At 40.7% G+C, this 24,690-nt stretch overlaps 3 protein-coding genes across 4 annotated transcripts; 2 read left to right on the forward strand and 1 right to left on the reverse strand.

The window, feature by feature from the left end:
* Positions 1 to 127: 127 nt before the first annotated feature.
* lrrc51 (leucine rich repeat containing 51) lies at positions 128 to 2,942 on the reverse strand. Of its 2 annotated transcripts, XM_068709435.1 has the most exons (5): positions 2,840 to 2,942; positions 2,556 to 2,634; positions 1,899 to 2,104; positions 1,607 to 1,755; positions 128 to 358 (listed from the first exon to the last, which is right to left on the reverse strand). In XM_068709435.1, the coding sequence occupies exons 1-5, from the start codon at positions 2,852 to 2,854 to the stop codon at positions 223 to 225; spliced, it is 585 nt and encodes a 194-aa protein (XP_068565536.1). In that variant the 5' UTR covers positions 2,855 to 2,942; the 3' UTR covers positions 128 to 222. The 2 variants fall into 2 exon arrangements, with proteins under 2 accessions (XP_068565536.1, XP_068565529.1); XM_068709428.1 differs by lacking the exon at positions 2,840 to 2,942 and having other exon boundaries at positions 2,556 to 2,701.
* Positions 2,943 to 3,589: 647 nt separating this feature from the next.
* LOC137871584 (nuclear mitotic apparatus protein 1-like) lies at positions 3,590 to 16,389 on the forward strand. The gene is made up of 24 exons (XM_068709458.1): positions 3,590 to 3,673; positions 3,891 to 3,965; positions 4,097 to 4,182; positions 4,344 to 4,417; positions 4,657 to 4,745; positions 4,832 to 4,906; positions 5,043 to 5,136; positions 5,302 to 5,461; positions 5,912 to 6,051; positions 6,241 to 6,352; positions 6,698 to 6,815; positions 7,074 to 7,214; positions 7,430 to 7,543; positions 7,644 to 11,756; positions 11,961 to 12,170; positions 12,320 to 12,504; positions 12,688 to 12,825; positions 13,178 to 13,283; positions 13,682 to 13,877; positions 14,050 to 14,186; positions 14,297 to 14,563; positions 14,940 to 15,035; positions 15,200 to 15,427; positions 16,183 to 16,389. The coding sequence occupies exons 2-24, from the start codon at positions 3,927 to 3,929 to the stop codon at positions 16,204 to 16,206; spliced, it is 6,942 nt and encodes a 2,313-aa protein (XP_068565559.1). The 5' UTR covers positions 3,590 to 3,673; positions 3,891 to 3,926; the 3' UTR covers positions 16,207 to 16,389.
* Positions 16,390 to 17,766: 1,377 nt separating this feature from the next.
* nlrc3l (NLR family, CARD domain containing 3-like) lies at positions 17,767 to 24,072 on the forward strand. Its single transcript, XM_068709469.1, has 12 exons — positions 17,767 to 18,102; positions 18,445 to 18,639; positions 18,791 to 18,883; positions 19,016 to 19,193; positions 19,434 to 19,581; positions 19,796 to 19,888; positions 20,378 to 20,736; positions 20,826 to 21,035; positions 21,221 to 21,396; positions 21,581 to 21,854; positions 22,340 to 22,555; positions 22,748 to 24,072. The coding sequence occupies exons 1-12, from the start codon at positions 18,077 to 18,079 to the stop codon at positions 23,132 to 23,134; spliced, it is 2,355 nt and encodes a 784-aa protein (XP_068565570.1). The 5' UTR covers positions 17,767 to 18,076; the 3' UTR covers positions 23,135 to 24,072.
* The last annotated feature ends 618 nt before the right edge of the window (positions 24,073 to 24,690 follow it).

Consider the following 24,690-nt stretch of genomic DNA (forward strand, 5'->3'; position numbering starts at 1 on the left):
CCTCCCTATCACTTTATTATCAAGTGATACAGTGTTGATGACTTCTCTTTGGACTATCCAATAATAAACTTAATTTCAGCAAATAAAAATGGATAAAACATTCAATACAGTGCTGGTTTCACCACAGATATACAGAGAAACACAATATATGAGGTTTTCCAGCAGTAGATGTGGACCACAGAACATTTGGGTGAACACACCACAATGGAGGTGAGTCAGCGGTCACTGGAGAGTCTCCTTGCCGCCTCTGCTGCGTCTGTTGCTCTGATGCCAAATATTTGCCATGACTCGCTCCTGGCGTGTCACAGCACTGAAGTCCATCGACTTCAATCGAGGCAGAGCAGAGATCACACGATTCCTAAATGCAAAAAAACACATTCATGCATGTGCACTAGATAGTTTAGATGTGAAAACTGAATGTTGAAAGCAGACCGTATCTCCACTTTACTGGTGCTACACATATAGTATACAATGTAATCCCATAAATCACATTGATTCATGAGAAACCAGGTCATTGGAATAGACTTTTAACAAGCAGCCCCTCTGTGTGTTATGTAACCGGTGTTGCTGCGCAGACTAGGTAATATGAGCTTGATCTGCATTTAAGCACCTGTTATGCACCTACATGCTTGCCAAGCATTTGTGTCTCATTTGACACTCACACCGTTACTGAACTGAGAGTAAACCCTCATTATGGCCCTCTACTGTATGACAGTATGAAGTGTTAAAAATAAATAAATAAATAAATAAATAAATAAATAAATATATATATATATATATATATATATAGTTTATATTATATATATATATATAGATATATAGTATATCTTTTTTATATATATATATATATATATATATATATATATATAATATATATTTTATATATATATAGTATATATTTATATATATATATATATATATATATTTAAATATTATATATATATATAGTATATATTTTACAGTATATATATTATATATATATATATATATATATATATATATTATATATATATATATATATATATATATAGTGTATATATTTTAGATATATATACAGTATATATTTTGATATTTTGGCCGTGTATTTTATACCTGGGCCTTCAGTGCTGTCCGACTACACTTGAACCACTTCCAAATAACCTCATTATGACGCCAGCATGACGGGATGCTTCGTCATTAACGGGCAATGCATATAGTCAAAATGACAAGAACAAATTCACAAGGAGCAGTCACATATATTTATATGACAACAAAGTAGGTAGAATAACATAAAACCCAAATAACACGATTCAACAGGCATCTGCACATTCCAGCAAAACTGCGGCGCTAAAACACGCTTTCAGAACACAGAACACAGAACAGAACACAGAACACACACACACACATACACACACACACAGAACACAGAACACACAGAACACCGAACAGAACACAGAACACACACACACACACACAGAACACAGAACACAGAACGCAGAACACAGAACACACACACACACACACACACACACACACACACACACACACACACACACACACACACACACACACACACACAGAACACAGAACACACACACACAGAACACACAGTAAGTAACTTCTCCACCTGTAAGCCTTGTTGGTTTCTATCATATTTCCATGCAGAGTGATGGTATGTAGATGCGGCAGCACTCCCAGCCTGTCCACCTCTGACAGAATAAAAAGGCCATTGCCGTGGAGATACAACACACGCAGTTCATGCAGCTCGCACAAAACCTGGAACACACACACACACACACACACACACACACACACACACACACACACACACACACACACACACACACACACACACACGTTGCAAGTGTACTGTGAGAGACAGAAGACAGCTAAGCCACTGTGCTAACAAACACGCTTACTTGATCTATGTGTGATATATTGTTGAAGGAAAGGTCCAGCCAGGCGAGCTGTGACGGCTCAGCCAGGAAGTGGTTAACAGTCCTCTGGAGATCATGAAGGTCCGTGATGTTATTGTTGTTGAGACGTAGGGAGCAGCTTACGTACTTCATCTTTGAATTTCTCTTTAAAGGCCGCAGACTGCTGCTGGGTTCCTCTGTCCATGCATCTGAGAACGCAAATAAAAGAAAGACAGTGACTATTAAGTACTGGCTTGCAAATTATATTTATGGTCCACATTGTTTCAAAGGCATCTAAATGTATTGATCAGTTTATAAAAGATCATGCATTGCAGACGTTAAGTGTCCATTATCTAATTATTATGTTGAGCTTGAGTTTGGTTTAATTCAGTAGAACAAATACTTAGACTTTTAGAGAAGAATAACACATTACAAACTTTTTACAGAGATATACTGAAAATGTCCTAATCAGTTGTTCTAATCATATGGTTATTTTAAGTATACTGCAGTTCACTGTAATGTGTAGCTATTTAAACAAAGATACAGTTTGTCCTGAACAGAGCTGTACTAATATTATAGCAAAAATACAATGTGGAAAAAAAAAAAAAAAAGTACTATAAAGAGGCTGAAAAACCTTAGAGGAATATGATAGTGTACTACCTGACAAACTGCTGACGTGTTTGAAGGATAAATCCACTGGAGCTCCGTACATATTCCCACCTGTAATAGATTCACTCACCTGTGTGAGGACAGTGACGTCATGGTGAATTAGTGAAGAATCAACTGACCTAGTGATCATCAAACACCATTACTTTATTCAAACTGTTCTAAAACAACAACACAAAAAGCTTAATTATAATGACTTTGCTGACACTATTAACTGTATTATGGGCTATACAGCTATAAATTGCCTATTTCGACCTGATTCTTTGTAGCTGACCTACCTCAATTGTTGACATATCATAAACATACCAATAAACTACGGGATATTATAATACCAACACGCTATTTATCTTAAGTTATTTAGAAACCTGTGTGTCGACGTGACTAGATAGACGTTTACCAGTCGAAGAAACAACAACGCGTTTCCAAGGAAACGAACGAGGTGCATTGTGGGATTTGTAGTGAGGGTTTATATCCCCTTGCTAAATCATATAATGTGTAAATATATAACAATTAAATGCATTTACCCCACAAACTTCTGTACAGTATGAACATTAGTAATGTCTTAATGAAAACCATTTGGGGCATGTGTATGTAATTTTGTGTGCGTGACGATTCTCTCGCTTGCTTTCTATTCCGGCGTGCACCGAAATTCCATCGGAGGGGGGGGGGGGGGGGTCAACAGTCAGCACTAGTTTTAGAACTAGTTTGACCAGCTGCAACCTGACTGATGCTGACGCAACAAAAAAACATAATGTAAAAAAATAAATAAAAAATGTTTTGTGGGTAGTTTGTGCATTTTGTACGTTATTCGTTCCCGCTTACCTTTAAGCGGGGCGCACCCACCACGGCACCGACCGAAATCAATAACGAGTGCGACGTTTAGTTTACTTCCTGCTTTTAAACCAATCAACTCGGGTTATTTTCAGACGCGTCTGTATGCGAATGCGGATTGGCTGGTTCAATCTTCAGCAAGTCTTTTTGAATTGTGTCTAGTTTATCATGCGCCTGTGTGTGTTTCGTAGCCGTAGGTTCGTTTAGAAAGACGTAGAGGCTGCATCTATTTTCAGAGGACGAATAAATACGTTACAGAGGACAGGACAAAGTCTTCAAAGGTGAGTCACTGCTGGAGAGCAACACTGTATTACCGTTGGTATTAAGAATTAACTATAATTGTGATAAGTTACAGGTAACGTTAGCGTTACTGTAACCAACGAATGTTGGTTAATTTAAGGGTACCACTAACTTCAGCTTAATGCTATATTTGCTAGCACTAAGTTACCATTCGACAGGCAAATTAACTAATGTTGGAGACTGTTTTTTGGCTTCCAGGTTGAAAACCCTTTTTGAGTTAAAGGTTCAGCCAAGATGACTATTAACTTGGGTGTCAAGGCTCTTCTCGGCTGGGTAAATTCATTTAACGTTCATTTTATTGTTAAAATATATTGAATTAAGCCAAGCTTGAGGTTAGATGAATTAAATAAGATTAGATGGATGCAGTTGTCTTTAACCAACTTATTTAAATTATCTTTTTGCAGGTCAACACCCTTAAACTGTCCGACCGAGAAGTAGCTCTCGAGGATTTAACAGATGGGGCAGTCCTTCTGAAAGTTGTTTGTATGTTGTAAGTAGAAGTAATGTGTTGAAATGCTTGGCCTGTGTAAACAGGGGAACTGTCAGTGACCGTTGAACTTCATTTTAAACAAGCTTCTCCTGTTAAGAGTGTTCTTGCAAGTATAGAGATGCTTATTCCTTATTCTATTTTCACCTTTTGTGTCATCTCAGGAAAAGGGAACCCAACTCCTGTTTCAGTAATTCCATCGAGGAGCGATTCAAGATCATTGCAGACTTTGTGGAACGTGAGTTTCTCTGTGTAACCTTTTTTTTTTTTTTTTTTTTTAAATATCACTGTTGGGCGTGGTCTGAAATGTGCCCTCTTACACCTGTAAATGTGCCAGACAGTGTATTAAACACACACCCTGAGAACCACGTCTCTCATTTATGTTAACTTACTCTAAAAGTCTCACAGTTAAGACAGATGTTGAATATTGCTTTCCTTTGAGAATTAACCTTTTTGTATATTTCTTTTGTTTATTAGGGGATTGCAGATTTAGTCCAACCAAAGGAACTTCATTATTTTGGGACAACATAAGAGATGGTGTCAACCTAACAGTAGAAATTGCAAAGGTACAAGACTAAATAAAAACAAGAAAAAGACTTAAGACAAACAAGCAAAATGTCCCTTTCTGACCCATTCTTTGTGATACCACCAGGTGATTTTGTTGCTCATATATCACGACATAATGAATGACCGCTTGACTCTGAACAGGCTGGAATGCGATGTGGAGGTAAGCCTTCCCTGATTTGTTATGAATTGTCATGTGTCCACCACTTAGAGGCATCACATTTCATTCATCACCTGTTGTGCTATAAATAATTCTGTGCCAATTTATATATATATATATTCCCACTCTTATCTGTTAGCGAGAGATAGCGAACCTAACTGGTTCCTTTGTGATGGAGAGCGACGGCTGCGTTTACTTGAACAGAGGAATTGATGCCCATTTGGCCAGGAAACGTAAGTCAAATATTTGTTGAATCTTTCATTTCTTCATGCCATACCATAATAAGAGACATTAGTGTCACACACACCTAATGCTGCTGTATAACACTAGCTCTTCTGGTTGGGATTTAACATGCAAGCTGTGAAGTTTGTCAAATCGCGTTTCTCCATAAATTTCAGATTTGCCCGTCTCCCGTGAGGTATTCGAGAGGTCCGCCACCATCTCGGCGTCCAGTGTGTCGACCGTCTCGTCATTTTCAGATGACGAGTCCCCCGTATTCCGCCGCATACCAAAAATAGCATTTGTGGACATGGACACTGTGGCTTCCTCCTCAGTCAGGTAGCTGTGCGGATTTGAATGTTTTCAATCCAGTGCTTATCATATACATCAAATGTGAAATAAGCAATTTTATGCACACTGTCACCAAAACATTGGTTCGGGTATTGATCTATCGAACCTCTTTACGAGACATTTTTCAGCTTAATAAGTTGCTTGTCTCCATTGTAAAAACTTCAGCCCGAGAGAATAAGCGGAAGCAGCATTGTTTGTATTCTTTGTAATGAAAACTCGCAGGTGGGCTGTTTAATCTACCATGCTTTGCCAAACTTGCATTAACTAAGATTTTTGTTTTCTCAACATGACAAAACTTTTTTTTAGGGTTGCATTTCATGAAAGCATTAAAACTTTGTCTGAATATACATGCTATATGTTAGTAATTTCATATCCATTTATGTATGTAAATCCATTGAATGTTGTTGTGATTTGACTATAATTCTTTTATTCCCACAGCAAGTCTCCCCTGCAGGATATCATGAACACGCCTAAGTTTCAACTGAGGAAGATGCAGCGACAGATGATCCAGGAGCGAGACTACAGAGACGGGTTGGAGAGGGAGCTGGCCAGCAAGCTGGTACTCATTGACCAGAGAGGTACCGCATTTAAGGCTTTGGATAATACCATTGTTAGTTAGGTTGATAAGAGAAATAAGAAAACCTTTTTGTGCTTTCTGTTTATTTTATGGGCAACTGAAAGTGTGCATTATAATGTCTGTCTTTTCATGTATGTTTTTGTTTCTGTTCAAATTATAGTCTGTTCTATACTTACTTTGTTTTCTTCAGAGTCCCATATTAGCCAGTTGCAATACCGCCTAGATAAAATGAAAGAAGAGCAAGGTGATCAGGAGACTGTCATCAGGGACCAGCTCAATGAGATTCAGACCAAGAACAACACGTAAGTACCCAAGGACAGTCATTCTAAAGAAAACAACCTGTAAATAAGGCCTATTTATTAATACAAGACAGAGATAATAGGATTTGTACGTCAAAGATGTGTGTTCAACTGGAGTTTGCGAATAATATTTACATCTGCAGGCCATGACACGTCCCCTGCTAAACTAATAAATTAAGGGTGGTTTGATGCTATTGTATAAAATTCTTCTCGTAGCAATAAGATAATCTATAACAAGTCTCACATTTTGCTCAAGAAATTATTTATTTCATGCCATGATCTGTCCAAAACATTCAGAATTTGTTGTGAAAGTAATTGAAGAAACTGTTTTGTTTTTTTCTGTCTTAGGTTACAAATGCGTCTAAATGAGATGTTGACTCAAAATAAAGACCTTAAGAGTAACTCCTCACTCATGGAGCGCAAAGTGGATGAGCTGTCAGACGAGAATGGTTTACTCTCATCCCAGGTAATGACACTCTCTTTTCCAATCCCCTCATAAGTGAGAAGACAACCAGTAACAGTCATGTGCAAAGTGTACGTCGTTGAAAGATTCAACATCACGAGCAGAGTTCTCCTAAAACTAAGTCATGTGAACATGCTGGTGCATTTGGGGAATATGCAAGTCTCAGTGGGGTCGACGCTAGTAATAACACAGTCACATGTTGGGATAAAAAATTAGTCAGTTAACACATACCGAAAAGGCTTTCTTTTGATATTTTTGCAGGTGAGAACTGTGTGTTCACAGCTGGCCATATTTGAGGCAGAAGTTGGCAGGCTGACGGAAAGCCAAGCATCCGCTCAGGACGAGTGGAGGAGCAAAACGGGCCACCTACAGTCTGAACTGAACCAAGCTACCTCTCAAAAGGTAGGTACACCATCACAAGAGATGCTAGAATCTGCTTTTGAATTGTTAAATCTTGAACTCTGATTCAGGTCGTATCCACTAGAACTAAATTAAACAAGCATATGAGTTTTGTCTTGATTGGAATTTTTTTTTACTCTACTTTTCCATTAGTCTGATTAATTGCATTTCTACTCAAAGTTTTGTTTTAATGTAATATGATCCTCTTTGTTTCTCAGGAGCTACTGACTGAACAAATTCAGATCCTGCAGGGAAAGATTTCCTGTTTGGAGGATGAAATAACCAGGGCCTCTGAGGAAGAAGTAGGAGAGAACATGGGACCTGTAATGGAGGTAAAGTCCACGGTTCTATGTTGAGTTCAGAAAAGCTTGTTAATCAAATATAATCTTTTTGGATTAGATGGATACTAATTGTGTTCTGCTTGATTTATAGAGAGAAATGTTGGACACTGAAATCAATGGTTTGAAGAATGAGCTGGAGAGCACATTTTGCTCCCTGAAAAAGGCTGAGGTGGAGATTGAGGCCAAAACACAGCAGCTGGCGGAGTATCAACAAGAAATTAATCAACAAAAAGAGCTCCTGAAGCAACAGGAGGCCCAAACTGAGGCAATTATTCAAACCAAGGATGAAATTATAGACAAATTGAAAAAGGAGATCACTGAGCAGAGAGCTGTCATTCAGCAAGAGATCCAGGATCTCAAGATTCAACTTGAGCAAGTTGAGCAGCAGAAAACTGAGCAGATGACCAGACTACAACAGCACATTGCTGCTTGTGAACAAGAAATTGAAAAACTTAAGGAAATTAAGAAAGAGAAGGAAGGCCTTTTGCTCCAGACTGAAGAAAACGTGAAACATCTGGAGACAAAGTTATCTGCTGCCAGTTCTCTCTTGGTTGATAAAGACCAACAAATTAATAGTCTCAGAAAAGAAGTTTCATTTCTTACAGATGAAACCAAAAACAACCAAAATGAAATTCAAACTAAAGAGGAAATGCTTGCCAAATTACTTCTGGAGAAGTCTAATGAGGAAGACATTTTTTGTAAAAAAATCCAGACCCTAACCGTCCAGGTGGAAGACCTTAGCTCGTCTCTCAAACAGGCTGAGCAGGAAATTCAACTCAAGCAAGACCTACTGGCTAAAACCCAACAAGAGAATGACCAACAAAGAGAGGTAGTCCAACAACAGATTGTAACCGGCAAAGAGGAGGTTCAGAAGTTAAACGAAGAGATACAGGTAAAAAACGAGCAGCTTGTTGTTCTAAAGAAGGAAAGCTCTCAACAGTCCGAATTGCTAGAGCAAGAGATTGCAGGTCTGAAAGGCCAACTAGAACATCTGAATGACTCTCTCAGAAAGACTGAGGATCAAGTTCAGGCCCAGAAAGTTCTGCTTACAAAGCAAGAGCAGCAAAGTGCTCATCAGACAGAGGCCCTGCAGCAACAACTGTCTGCTTCTGAAGAGAGGGTAAGGAGCATGAAGGAGGAGATCCAGACTAGAGAGGAACAGATGAACATGTTGAGAACTCAAAGTTCACAGCAGTCAGAACGACTACATCAAGAGATACAAGAGTTAAAGAAACAGATTGAGTGTCTTAGTTCCTCACTGAAGACTGCAGAGAACAATTTGCAATCCAAGGACAACCTGTTTGCTGAACAGCAACTACAGAGCACTCGGGATATGGAGTCATTCCAGGAGCAGATGGCATCATCTCAAGATGAGGTGAAGAAGCTGAATACAGAGATTCATGCTAAGGAGGAGCAATTAATCCTGCTGAAGACTGAGACCACTACACACTCTGAATTGCTGCAGCAAGAGATTGAAAGTCTGAATAAACAAATAAAATGTGTGACAGATTCTCTTGAGGTCGCCAAGAACCAGGCTCAAGCCAAAGAAGATTTGATGGCCAAGCAGGAGCAGGAAAGCACTTTGCAGATTGAGACACTCGGGAAGCACAGTGCCGCTCTTGAGGAGGAGGTTAATCGGCAGAGGGATGAAATCCAAACTAAAGAGGGCGAGGTAGACCTGTTAAAGGTGGAGAGCTGCAAGGAGTCAGAAGTGCTCCAGAGTGAGATCCAAACTCTTAAGGACCAAGTCCAAGGTTTGAACGAATCCCTGAAGACTACAATAGAGCAGCTTCAGGCTAAAGAAAACCTGCTGACTCAGAAGGAAATAGAGATTTCTCAGGAAAAAGACAAATGTGAAAGCATGATCACCACCTCTGAAGAGGAGGTGAGAGGGCTTAAGGAGCAGATCCAGACTAAAGAGAAACAACTGGCCACACTAGAAAGAGAAGGCTCCACACATTCTGACATGCTACAGCAAGAAATCAAATGTCTAAAAACCCAACTCGCTGATATGGGTGACTCCCTCACAAAGGCTGAGGAGAAGGTTCAAGGTCAGCTTGTCATGCTCACCAAACAAGAGCAAGAGAGTGCTCATCAGATGGAGCTTCTGCAGCAGCAACTGTCATCTTCTGAGGAAGAGGTGAGGAAGATGAAAGAGGAGATCCAAGCTAAAGAGGAACAGGTGACACTGCTGAAGACCAACAGCTCAGTGCAGTCAGATGTGCTGCAACAAGAGATGCAAGAGTTAAAGAAACATATTGAGTGTCTTAGTTCCTCACTGAAGACTGCAGAGAACAATTTGCAATCCAAGGACGACCTGTTTGCTGAACAGCAACTACAGAGCACTCGGGATATGGAGTCATTCCAGGAGCAGATGGCATCATCTCAAGATGAGGTGAAGAAGCTGAATACAGAGATTCATGCTAAGGAGGAGCAATTAATCCTGCTGAAGACTGAGACCACTACACACTCTGAATTGCTGCAGCAAGAGATTGAAAGTCTGAATAAACAAATAAAATGTGTGACAGATTCTCTTGAGGTCGCCAAGAACCAGGCTCAAGCCAAAGAAGATTTGATGGCCAAGCAGGAGCAGGAAAGCACTTTGCAGATTGAGACACTCGGGAAGCACAGTGCCGCTCTTGAGGAGGAGGTTAATCGGCTGAGGGATGAAATCCAAACTAAAGAGGGCGAGGTAGACCTGTTAAAGGTGGAGAGCTGCAAGGAGTCAGAAGTGCTCCAGAGTGAGATCCAAACTCTTAAGGACCAAGTCCAAGGTTTGAACGAATCCCTGAAGACTACAATAGAGCAGCTTCAGGCTAAAGAAAACCTGCTGACTCAGAAGGAAATAGAGATTTCTCAGGAAAAAGACAAATGTGAAAGCATGATCACCACCTCTGAAGAGGAGGTGAGAGGGCTTAAGGAGCAGATCCAGACTAAAGAGAAACAACTGGCCACACTAGAAAGAGAAGGCTCCACACATTCTGACATGCTACAGCAAGAAATCAAATGTCTAAAAACCCAACTCGCTGATATGGGTGACTCCCTCACCAAACAAGAGCAGGAGAGTGGTCATCAGAAGGAGCTTCTGCAGCAGCAACTGTCATCCTCTGAGGAAGAGGTGAGGAAGATGAAAGAGGAGATCCAAGCTAAAGAGGAACAGGTGAGGCTGCTGAAGACCGACGGCTCAGTGCAGTTGGAATCGCTACATTCAGAGATTCAAAGTTTAAAGACGCAGGCGGAGACTCTTAGCTTCTCGCTGAGGAAAACCGAGGAGGATCTGCAAGCCAAGGAAGATCTCTTGGCTCAACAAGAACAACAAAACACTCAACAGGGGGAGGCTCTCCAAAGCCTACAGGAGAAAGTCAAACAAGTGGAGATTCTGCATGAACAGATTTCTTCACACGAAGAAGAGATTCAAACGCTAAAAGAATCTCAGAGGGAGAAGGAAAGCCTCCTCTTTAAGGCCGAGGAAAAGCTTCAGATGCTCCAGACAGAGTTGTCTGCAGTCAACACACTCATAACTGATAAAGACCAAAATCTGATCACTCTCAGAGAGGAGGTCACTGCCCAAGCCGACTTGGTTCACAAAGCAAAAGAGGAAGCTGAAGCCAATGAGAAAATGCTGGCTGAGATGAAGGTGGAGAGCTCCAACCAAACAGATGTTCTTCAACATGAGATTCAGGGTCTGAAAGGGGAAATGGAAACCGCTTCTCTGAATCTTCTGGCTAAAGAGCAGGTGTTACTTGAAACTCAGCGGGAGTCCGCTGAGCAGATAGACCTCCTCCAGCAGCAGCTTATCTCCGTAAATGCAGAGCTGAACCAATACAAAGAGGCAAAAGCTGCAGACCTCAGACTGAAAGAGGCTGCTCACGTTGCCACTGTTGGGGAAAAGGATGCTCTTGTTCAGGAAAAAGAAGCACTCACGGCCAGGATATTCCAGGCAGAAAAGAATCAGAAAGCTCTGGAGAAACAACTGGAGGCCACGGTGTTTGAGAAAGAGAGACTTGCTAAAGCCAAGCAGGCCATAGAGAGGGAGAATACTGCCTCTCATGAATTAGAATCTGTGCTTCAGCAGGAACTGGAAATCTTGAAACTGGAAAAAGAGAAACTCTTGAAAGAGAGAGAAGAAGTTGAGACGCTAAAGCGAGACCTGCAGGAACAGCTCTCGGCTAAATCGGAGGCTGCAGAACACTACAAGGCACAGGTTGGTCAGATAACATGACATAATTCAGTTTCAGTACTTGTATTTCATACAACTTTACTGTCAAAAATGATTAAGATATTTACACTTCTTGTTTGCACTGCTGTTTCATGTGCATACTTGGTTGGTCTGTCTGTTTGGTGTCAGATGACTAGTTTGGACTCAGAAATTCATGCTAAAATATATTTTATTATCACAATACCGCAGATGGAGAAGGCAGTGAGCCATTACAATGGGAAGAAACAGCTTCTCCAGGACAGCCATGGGGAGGTGGTTGAACTCAAGCATTCCTTGGAGGTTAAAGAGCGAGAAGTAAAGGCTACTACTGTGGAAAACAAGCAGCTTAAACTGGATTTGGACGAAGCCAAAACTAATGAGAAGGCCCTTTTGAGCAGGGTGGCCAGTTTGGAGGCACAGGTTGGTATTGTTTTTTGAGGCATGAGAACTGAGACGATGTCTCTTTTTAAATTACTGTAAAAAAACAAACAATGAAACATTTATAGTTCAGTTTGATTGCACTTTTTTTTGCTGCTGATTGCTATCATTTTTATCTGTTTTCCTTTTAGCTGGCTTTTGCTGACCGTAATCTCCGGGAACAGAATAAAATGTATGGTAACCAAAGAAGTGCAACCGGGTCGTGTTACTTGGAGATTCCTTTTCCAAGTAATGACACGAGAGCACAGGGGAAGAGAATCGAGAGCTCTGACAGCCTGGACCAGAGCTCTCTGGAAGACTCGCTGAACACCACAAGGTAATGCTCCTCTCAGATACGTAGCATGACATCTTTTAGGGCTGCAATTTATGTCTTTTTTATTTATTTTTGTCCCCCGTGCTCCCAACAAAGTTGAAAAGCCATAAAATCTTACATCGGAGGCATTGTGGGAATATATTTTGTTTGCAATCTCGCACAAAACTCTTTTTCTTACCGTTGCAGGAAACTGTCAGCACCTGATGAGTCGAGCACACCGCTTGTTCGCAGTTCAGAGCGCTTGGCAGCCAAACGCCGTGGTCTACAGGCCGAGTCTTTGGAAACCCTGTATTTCACACCTATAAACACCAGGCAGATCAACAGGTACGTCACACAGTTTCACATAATAGCCACCTTTTAGGAAGTTTTATTGTTTACAATGAGTGAGTGAGAGTGGAGGGTGTTGTAGAGTTCCCCTAAATTAATTTTCAGTATATTGTATACTAACTGCAGACATGAGTGTCTTTGAATTGCTTATATTTACTCAGCCTTCTCCAGGCTCCAGGCCTTAACCATGCACAAACTAATACTGCATTACTCAATTGTCTATTTTAAATTTATTTTTTAAACATTTCCCTGGACATTTCTCCCTAGTCTATACAGACAATTTCCAGATTTTAGTGCAACCACTCCATACTCTTTTATTGAGATCTTTGTCTTCTTTTTCATCGCCTAGGACCGGTACAGAGCACAAAATGGAACTGGATTCAACCCGTAAAAATCCATCTTCATCTGTCAAACGACGCAGGACCACACAGGTTATTAACATCACCATGACCAAGGTGGAGGAAACTCACTAGCACACTTACTGCATGTTCACAATAACACACACAGTTGAAGATGCTACATTTGAATAATCACAATGGGTTCTTCTTCACTATTTTTCAAATGCAGTCATTATGATGATGATATTAGAGTATTTGTGTTTTTTGAGGGTTAAATTCAACTCTTAATTTGTTATCTTTAACATTGTCGTGCTAGGTTTTAACTCTCCTGCTATACCTATAATTATAATTAAAGAGCTCTGTGTACCTTTCATGTTGTTGGGAGTACTGCTCCCAGAACACTCCAGCAGTGTAAAGATGCATTGAAATGGCTGAACCCAAATGTTTAAACTTGCCCTTTCAAAAACACTCCAACATTATTGTAGCTGTGAGTGATTGTTGAACTCTTATCGTAGAAAACCCCAGGCGGCAGTGAAGATGAGACTTTCTACAGTCTGGCCTCGGCTCGCTCCCACCCAAACCTCTCCAGTTCCCACTCTGCTCGACCCGTGTCTTTGGAGCCGTTTGACACACCTGCCAGAATGACCGGCGCTGCCAGCGACCAGCTCATTGGTCTTCCAGGTTACAGACGCAGCACAGTCCATTCACAGCGTAAGTGTGACGACGTATCTAAAATAAATAAATAATATGATTAGACTTTGAATCGTCAACATTTAGGGGGCAGATGTACTAATTAGTTACTAATAAATGGCGATTGATTCCAGATGGGTATTACAGTTGGTGTGTATGTAACTCTTTTTTTTTTTTTTTTCTACATCTTCAGCCGCTAGTACGTTCTGTGCGGGGGTAGAGAACGAGCCAGAGGGCGGACCTGAAGATTGGAGGAGGATTGCTGAGCTCCAGGCCAGGAACAAGGCCTGCCTTCCTCATCTAAAGAGCAGCTACCCCGTGGAGTCTGAAGTTAGTAGAGAGGGACACTTGCATGCACACTGAACATGATGGGAATACAGTCACACACATACATTATACTTGTTTCTATGAAATCCATCTCTCGCTCTCTGTTCTCCTAGAATTGCCGTGGCAGTACATTACTTTTCACAGATGAAGAACTCCGTATGGGTGACCCATCGGACACAATCCGTAGGGCGTCCATGATGCCCGGCCAGCTGCAAGACTCTCTAGCCTTCCATCGGCTCTCCTTCGTGGCGGGACACTCGGGTGCCGCAGCCAGTACTCGGTCACATCGTCTGTCCCTGATGCCAGGCCAGCTGCCATCCAAAACTGTCAGCACAAAGCGCTCTTCATCGACGTTGTCCATACATCAAGCTTCGCCTGAGGTCGGTTTGCATTAGAATGCACAGGAATATTTGCTACATCTAGTGTAACTTAATGGTTGAGCTTGACTGAAGGACAGTAGATAAATGTTTTATAGCCTACAATTGTACTTTTTTTTTTTTTTTTTTTTTTTTCAACTTGAATGTTTTCCTTAGATTTCTTTAATTTATAGTTATTGATAATATAATTTCTTGAAGTTTAGCTTTTAAAATAGACTTTTTTTTACAATACTTATTGTTACTGTGTTGGTTTATTTCATTGGTAGTCTGAAATTTTACTCTTTATGTTAATATAAATGACCATGAATCTGAAATGTAACTTCCTGAAACCCTCTTTGTCTTTTTCTTAACTTGTCTTTCTCTTTTCTCCATCTGACAGAAAAGGGTGAAGGCCAGCTGCTTCCCACGTCCACTCACTCCCAAAAACAAGATCGGTGGACCTTCAAGCGCTCAGCTTCGCCCTGCCCTCAGTCCAGTGAGTTCAATGCACGCACACACACACACTTACAGAATATTTTGGTCAATTGAAAACAGAGACGAGGACTAAATTATTTTATTCATGTTGTCTTGATTAAACACAATCGTACATTTAATGTTTTGCATGTATAAATCTAAGTTCCACCTATATTGTTCTCTCAGGCTGATCGGAGGCAGTCAATGATGTTCAATATTGACAACACCCCGAAAAACAGTAACTATCTAAAGAAAGGGCTGAACAAACTGCGCAGCTCCACCCGTAAGGGCCAGGAAAAAATGCCTTCAGGAAGTCTGCAACCAGGCAGAGGCTCCAGGTCACCCCAGGTGGCCTCTAAAGGCCAGAGAGCCCCCAGGTCTGCAAAGTCTCCTCTGACGGCTAGTGCTCGCAAGGTAATAACTCAAATCACAACACAAAACCATTCAGAATTGTACAGGCCACACTTGGATAATCATTGTTGTGTAGTGGCAGGGGTGGGGAAATCTGCTTAGATGAAGTGCATATGAGGCAGCAGGTATGACGTAGGATCTCCGTCGGCTCATAATCAAACAGCAGCAGGTAGTGGAGATACTGTGGTACCAATTTGTTGAATGTTTTCAAACCTGTACCATTAACATTGCTCTTCATTGGTACTTTACAGTAACAGTACTGACCCTTTTTTGTCCGCACATATACAAGTGTACCTAATAAACTGGTAATTTTGCATTTATTAATTTAGTACAAACGACTTGAGATGATTACATTTGTCTGTCCCTCAGTAGTGATCTCACTCATGAAACAAAACGACATGATTGTGAAAGAGAACTTGCTTTAAATGTGTTCAGTCGTTACATCTCAGTAACTGTTTTCAGAAACACGCACCTGTCAATGAAGAGAATGTTGCTGGAAGTCTTAAAAGGTCATTAAAGTGATTTTTATTTAGTGACTGGGGGTTTGCTTCTTTCCACTGGCTGCTTGTTCTCACGTTTTTCCAGAGTAACTCACGGTGTTTTCATTTATAGAACAACCTATGGGATGTCCACATCCGTCACACAACACTAACAGCATGTGATTTACACTTCTGCTTAATGTAATATTGTGTTAACATGTTTCTCTGTCAGCTTTGGTTTAATCCGATTTTTTTTTTTTTATTTATTTTATTCCACAGATGATGAACAGGTTGAAGGTGTGAGGACAGGCTCCCAAATTGGATTCATAATCGTCAACGGTTCTACTTGATTACACTTTTTTTTCCCCCTCCCCGATGTCGTCTTTATTGTTGTCCTTCAGGGCTTTTTACAATCTTATCTTAATCTACTTTTATTTCCTCTGTATTATATTTACATGTTTGTTAATAAAAACGATTTTAAATGTCCCACTGTGTGGAAGCCTGCTACTTGAGCCTTTACCAGTTCTTGGAGTTCATGTATGGTCCAGAGCTTCACCTCATGATTTTATTTACACATCTGTTAGGGCATCAACAGACACCATTGCTTGTAACAAAGATGGATTCTGACCACAGTTGCACAGTTTTTTTTTGCCTTCTTGTCAGAATGAGCTACCTTGATTTAATCATAATTATTACATAGGTTGCCCACTTTAGCCTAATTTGAATCTAATGTATTTCCTGCCCAATAGATACTTTGAATTGAAAGCACTTGACTCCACTGGTAGAGCAGCTCAAATTTTCTTGAAAAACAGTTTAAACAATCCTATAGTCTTATTTCCTTTAGTTGGGTTAACTTTTGTTAACGTGGGGTTCCTGTTAGAATGATAAAGGTTGACGGGGAAAATGCTGTGACAGTAGAAGATGCCAAGATCTTCTGGGAATTCTAATCCAAAATAATTCAGTCCAAATCCAATATTGTGTTGATCTACATGTTAGAAGTTCAAAAGTGGAGGCATGGATGTTCAGTGTGTTTCCAAGAACATGACAGATTCATCCATAATTCAACAATTACAGTCCATGTAAACCTTTGAAGAATAGTGCTGTTTCTTTCAGCCATGGGTGTATTCTAAGAATAATATTAATGTTTTTATAATGCATCCATGTTTTCAGCACATGAGAAGAGGTCGCCTGAGTTCCTGACTATTGAGCAACTATTATTCTTCCGGTATGGGCATCAAAACCTTCAGATTAAAAGTAAAATATTTTGTTTTGGAGTTATAGCATGCATATTTCACCGTCGTACCTTAATGAAAACACAGTCTACTGCTTGGTGTAAATACATTCGAAATTCTGTGCATCCTTTTTAATAACGGACGCTGAATAAGAGACTGACAATGTAGCATACATTTGTATGTGTGTATGTATTGCACAAGTCGTCTGTTAAAACTGTTTCAGCAACCTGAAATTTGAAGTGAAGTAATTATGTGTCAATTCACCACTGTACAATTTGGCTGACTTTGAGGTTTTACTTTTAAATTGGACAACTACATTTAAAACGACAACATGAAGATAAAGTACATGGAAAACGGAGTATTTCGTTTGTGCCTTAGCAATCAGCAGGGGTTCTTTCACAAAAATGCTCAAATGTTTCCATCACACAGTATAGTTTATGAGTATATATATTTCAAGTACATGCACACATTAGAGACTAGACCATGTTTGTGTGAAGAATGTGCCAGTATGAATCATGTGATACATGTAATCATTCTTGTGCCGACTGCTTGTGGATTAACGTTTGTCGAGATCATGCTTTTATTTTGAAGTGGGACGGAAGTCGTACTGTTGCTATTGGCGGAACACAAAAGCAGGAACTGAAAGTTAGAGCTGACAACGAATAGGAAATAACTTAAAAATCGACTGCTGGGTCATATAAGCCTTACAGTTTATAGAGTATTTGATTTGTATTCATTATTTGCTGGTAAATGTTTATTTTCTACCGCGGCCGTTTATTCATACACGTTAGCATAACCGACAACCTTTATTTTAGAGTAACGTTCGCACGCTGGATTAACGTTTTTTTGGATGTAACGCACGTTAAAGTTATTGCAGATACGTATGATTTACATAAATCCATTCTACAGCTCGTGTGTTTGAGTGTATTGCTGCCGGAGAGATGGACCCGGACATTGAAGTCGAAAGGTAGGTGTTGTCGCCTCAGCTCTTTGGCAGCAGGAGATAGCTCACCTGCCATCTTTAATTCTCTGTCACTTTAAGGAGATGTTTCACAAGCAATGTTACTTCCGTAGGTTGACGTTAGTTTTATCACACCCACGTGCGTCACTTATGGCCCAAATGTGTCACATCTTGTTCAACTACTTGGTTTCTTAATGACCATATTTGTATTTGGTGACTTTTCATATTGTCCATATGTATTATTTTTTACATGTATCCCAGTAAAATATTGGCAATTAATTACCTATCAAACTAATTTAAAAACTGTGTCATACCTCACATTTTAACACCCGTTTTTCGTCCCCTCAGAATTTTTAGGCAGGAGAATTCGGAGGAAGATGAGGAGGAGAAGATGAAGAGGCCTCCCTCCAGCTATGGTTCAATGAAGAGTGATGCCAGTGTTGTGATGGACGAGGAGGAAAAAATGGAAGAGGCTGACCAGGTCTCCTTCGCTTTCCCGTTTCCAGTGTCTCTACCTGCATCAACTGCTCATGAGGGGACAGGGTACTGTGTGTCTTTTAATATTTAAGCATCAACCAGATGTTTTCGTGGTTGGACATTGTACCACAGATGGCATAAGGCTTCACATAACTGCTTGGGTTTTCTTTACACGTTAAAATATAGATATTATCACATATCAATATCTTTTTGCCAGGTTGCAGATGATTCGCTCAGCATCTCCAGAGACCCTCTGCACCACGACCACGCAGCAGACCAAACCACCGGGAGCTGTGGTCATTGACACCAGGTGGACACACGCACACACACACACACACACACACACACACACACACAAATCAAAATGTGACAAAGAATCATGGTCGTCCTTGGAGAATATTTGCAGTGCTCTTTCTTAACCCTTCTTCCTGGTGTCTCTCAGGTCTTCTGATCTGGAGGATTTCTCCGAACACGACGATGATGAGGAGGATGCAGATGAAGTTTTGATAGCTAATTCCCCAGAACCACCTGAGCCTGTTGAACCGGAAGACACAATGCAGGATGAGAACGGCCAGCCGGGTAGACTACACCCAGAGCAGGACCTGCCCCACATATTCAAGGTGGATGCATCATAGCCAGTCTGGAATGCCTAATATATAATATAATATTCTCCTTTCTTAACAGAAGTCGTTGTTCTGTTCTCAGGACTTTGTTTGACCTGATGATGCATTTCAACTTTGATTGTGATACATCCTAATAACACAACAATAATGTAATTGTGGCATCTTCTTGATGTGACCCCAAAGGTGCCAACATCAACATGTTAACTTGTGTTTTTACACCCTTCTCTCTGTCTACAGAGCATCCAGAGTGTTTTGACAGAGCTCACCAGTGACGACCTCCTCAAATTTAAGGTGTCGTTTTACCAGTGGGAACCAAAGATGAGCCTACCACAGGTGATGGAGGGAGACCTTCTCGATTTTGTGGACAGGATCCTGGAGATACTTGGTAAGAAAACACAGCTGTAGTACAAACACTGTGAATGGAAAGCTGTGAAGGGAACACTTTGTGAACTAGATTGTTTAAGAAGTAGAATTTAGCTGTAAGATATCTGTAAATGGGAAATCTAGCAGCTGGAATAATTATTGTACACAGGGACTGATGTGCCGTCAGTGATTCCTCACTGTTTTTATTTTTGTTTCATTGAAATTCTGTTCTGCAGGCCAGGATCGTTCCCTGTTGCATACAATAAGTACCCTAGAAAATATCGGCAAGAAACCAGAGGCAGATGAACTGAGGAATAACTGCAAGAGAGGCAAGTAAACTCTGGTTTTATCTCAACACACAGTCTAATATCGGTTTGATCGAATATATTTTGATTAAGAATGCTGTGGCTGCACTTTTGATATGACTTTTATTTGCTGTACGTACTATTTTCACGAAAGTTATTTAATTTTTGCACAGACTGCTGTTATTATTAATTAGTGTGGGTGTGTAACGGGTCTTAAGAAAAAATAGATGAGAAGAGTTTATATTATTTTCATTAAGGAAAGTGGTAACTAATGATGTAATAAATGCTCCTGGATTCTAGTTTCAAAGGAACAATAAAAATGTCCACCATGTGATTAAAAACTTTACTTCGTACTTTGATAAATGAAGTAGGAACAGCATCCAGGGTTGAGACTATTGTAACTAGGCAGAGAGGTGGTGTTGCAGGTAGATTGTTCTTCCAGTGTGAGATCCAGATGCCAGACCACATTTATTTTTTTTTGTAACGTTCCTCTTTCTTTCTCTCCACAACCAGCGCTGATCCGTTATCGCCTGAAGCAATATTTGATAGAAAAACACCAAATCATCCGCGAGGGGGTCGTTCGAGCCGGAAGGCAGAATCTCCTCGATAACATCTACGTTGAGCCCCACGTTACGACCCGTGGTTACGGAGGAGTTGACCCCTCCCATGAGTTTGGGAGGAGTCCCATGAGTCCGTCACCTCTCCAGGTCCCCACGGCCGACACCTTCGTGGGCTTGAACAATCTGTTCCGACTACAGACGGATGACGGCAAGCCGGTGAGGACGGTGGTGACCACTGGGATTCCAGGAATCGGTCTGACCGTCTCTGTCGGGAGAGTCTCCCTGGATTGGGCAGAACTGCGCGCCAATAGGGTAAATCAACCCAAAAAATAATTAAGTTTTTGTTTTTTTACTATTTTTTTGTGTGACTGACACCATTTTCCTGTCCATGTTTTTCTCAGGATCTGCAGTTTGTCATTAAACTTTCATTCCGATCCTTCTGGCTCCTGCGGAAAAAAGAGCTCCCTCTTTCACAGAAGACGTCCATCGTGGAACTGATTCAATACCATCATCCTGAGTGCAAAGACATGAAACACCTGGAGGAGGAGGACTGTAAATTTCTCATCATAATGGACTCATTTGATTGTTACCAAGCCTCTCTAGACTGGCAGGTATCCCATCTGCACACATACACCGGAGACCCTTTCACATTTGTAACAGTAAAATAAATCTAGAGCCTGAATTATAACTACAATTAACAATATAACATTTAAAATCTCTTTATCAATTACCAGTTTTTAAAAATAGGCAATGGTCTTGTGATATATGTCTGTTTTTTTCTGGATTTTCTCCACAGAATGCTCCTGTGATAAACGACAATTACACCCAAGCACATCCTGACGTCCTGATAGTAAATATCATCCGAGGTACTGTGCTTCGTGGGGCCCGCGTCTGGATCCTGGGGAGACGGGCCGCTGTCTCACAAATACCATCTCAATACATAGACGTTGTCACGGAGTTACAGGGCTTTAGGTGTGTGTGCAGATGTACTATGTGTTGGTTTTGTGTTCATCAGTCTTAATTTCTGCTGTTTTTAGCATTGTGTTTAGTGTATATACCATCCTCTTAACATGTTTGATTATGTTCAGTAATATAATTAATAGTAACTCTGTTTCAGTCCAGTTGTATCCCTTTTTTTTGTCCCTCTTTTCTCCAGTGACGAGAAGGTAGAAGAATTCCTGACCATCCGCTTCTGCAATGCAGAGCTAACGAGGAAAATCGTGGCACATTACAAGCACCTCCCATCGCTCCGCATACTAGCTCGACACCCGTTAGTTTGCTGGATGGTGGCCACGGTGTTCGAGCGCTGCTACCGTTACCGGGACTATGGGGTGCACCCCCCCAGGCTGACGCCCTTCCATGGCAGCATTCTGATTTTCCAGACCAATCGCAAGATGGAGTACTACTATGGATTGCCGGAGAATAAACTGGTAACGAGCGTTTGTCGATGTGTTCGATTGTATAAGTTACGTCATAGTTCCCAGTGACTATCGCCATAAATTATTCTTTTTAAGGATGAAAGTAGAACATTAAAAAAGTTATGGTGACACACATTTTCTTTATCAACCTTTTCATTTTATTTTATTTGGTAATAGAATGCAATTAAAATGTTGTAACTTTAATAATTTTAATTAGCGGGATACCACATCATGGACTCTTGTATCATCTTATGCAGTCTGATGCAATTGACCTAAAATAAATATATTTATGAAGCTTATAATTTTCAATATTTGTTGAGTATTATAACTTCTGCCTCAACAATTACGCCAAGCTTTGAACACCTGATGACATACTATCAACAAAATCAAAAATGGAGCTTGAATGACCTAATTGTTCAAAAATAACAAAAGAGTAATTTGTCAAGAAGCTAATTTATCGTCATACTTCGTCATTTTGATGTTCTCTTTGCACTCAGAAATGGACCACTGATGAAAAGAACCAGCTCAATAAGATTGGGAAGATGGCCTTGAAGATGCTGGAGAGGAACACCGGCGTGTTCTTTGAAGAGGACGTGAAGGAGTTCGGTCTGAAGGTGACGGATGTGACGGTGTTTTCCGGCCTCTGCGCTGAGCTCCCCACTGCAGCCTCAGGCAGCAAGAGGACGTACTGCTTCCTACACTTCAGCTTTCAGGTACAACTCTTTCCATCTCACAGTACCCACGTCTCAATATTCCGTTATATAAAATATCTCTAGGTCTTTTAAAACATTAGAAAAACCATGCTACTGCCGTTCGAAATCCACCTAGCAGGCACCGGCCCTTAGGCCACCAGGACACCCCTAAAGATTCGCCCTAAAAACCTCCCCCCGTCTTCTCTCCTCCAGGAGTTCATGGCCGCTCTGTACGTCTTCACAATGTTTCGCTCGGAGTCCAAGAACGTTCTGGACACGGCGTTGTTGCACAAGCCCAAGCTCTTCACACCCAAGGACCAGACCAAATCCGCAGTGGGCCTGGTCCAATGTGCCTTGGCGCGGACCCTCGCCTCCCCGCCGGGCTACTACGACATGTTCCTGCGCTTCCTGTGCGGCATGCTCAATCCGGACTGTCACGACAGTCTAATGCGAGGGTGTCTATACACCCACAATGCGCCTAAGGTGGCCGGACTGGATGACGTGCAGCGGCTGCTTGAACAAACAATACAGAATGCTGAAGAAAACCGGGTGGAGAACTTAAAGGAGTGCCTTAGAGAAATGACCCAGAAGGATGAGTGAGCTGGGGTTGGATCGCATCATGATAATCAGTGTCACTTTAAGGATATGGTGGATGAAAGAAGGGCACCATTACTACTCCGTTATTTAAACCTAGAATCCATAAGTGATTTAAAGTGTAACGCTCAAAACACTCAACGGTGACATGTTGAAGTCTGTGTCATTTAAGCTTTGATTACATTATATTTACATACAATAGACCTTGGCTTTCTGTGTCAGTAATGTTACTGCTGCACCAGACACATTCAAATGTTTTTCTATGCATTCTAGTACAGCGGAGATTATGCAATATTTAATTATGTCACTTATGTCTTACAATGAGCACTAATCAAAAGGCATTCTGGATTTTAATTTATCCAGATGTGATTTTTTTATTTGGAAAAGTTGGTCTGGGTTCTTCAAAAAGAAGACATGTACTGTTTAGAGAGTTGTTGATATGTAAACTGAGCAGAAGATGTGATGACACTTGAAGACATGTGACTTTGTTGATTCACAGTAACCCTCAAACTACATTGTGACATGAACCCAATGTGCCTGATCTGTTCATATCCAGCATTTAACCATTAGTGCCAACACACCACTATTATTTAGATTGATGGAGGACCCTCAGATTTCACATTTTGTCAATGAGAGGTAGAGATGTATGTTTTTTTTATTGGTTCTTCTCTCTACCTTATCTGCGTCAATACAAAAGATTTGGTGGTACTGAATCTTTTTGAATTTGTCTGCATTTATTTCTAACACCTGACACAGAGGTCACCAGGTGTGTCTGCAGCAACCACTGCTGTAGTGTTTGATTGATGAATACAACGAATGCTGTAAAGCGTCATCAAAACAGACTTCATCCGAACTCAAAAAACGAGCGGCGATGTAACGTTATACAAGCATAGTGCTTGAAGTTGTATACTTAATAATACACTTCATACAGAGGTAAAAGATGACACTGTGAACTGTCTTCCCTGGACAAAACGTGTGTGTGTGTGTGTGTGTGTGTGTGTGTGTGGGGATATATTGTGAACACTTACTCACCTCCTGATGGATTTGTTTCTTACTTTTCTCAATTTATTTCTTGCTTAATTTACATTGCAGTCCTGCACTCCGACTAACAATGGAGTTTGTAAGTGGTCATTATTTCCTTGTTACCTGTTGTCTTCTAGAGTCACGTGACATCCTCAACACTGGTTATATCAGTTGTTGGCACTTGGCATCATTATTATTAAGCATGTATAAACCAAAATATGAAGAGAAATGGGTGAGATAATGTGTTTTTATTGGATGAATGTTAACGATAATGAACATGAACCTACATTACATCACTTACAAAATTGGTTTTACAGGGAAGAAAAGCATATCAGTCAGTTGTTTGAAAGGGGATGCAAAAATCAAAAGCCCAAAAATATTCTATGAAAGTTATTATCTAAAGGAATAGTGTAAATGACACTTGTAGTTTCCAATTCCCCATCTAGTCTTTATTTAGAATCTGCAGGACGTAAAGGAGAACCTGGAAAACATAAACAGTTTTCACACATTGGTCCCCAGTGGTGACTTATTTATGGAAA

The sequence above is a fragment of the Cebidichthys violaceus genome, unplaced genomic scaffold (assembly GCF_023349555.1).
Source record: "Cebidichthys violaceus isolate CVI_PGR_0920_01 unplaced genomic scaffold, fCebVio1.0.p SCAF_1, whole genome shotgun sequence".
Classification (NCBI taxonomy): Eukaryota; Metazoa; Chordata; class Actinopteri; order Perciformes; family Stichaeidae; genus Cebidichthys; species Cebidichthys violaceus.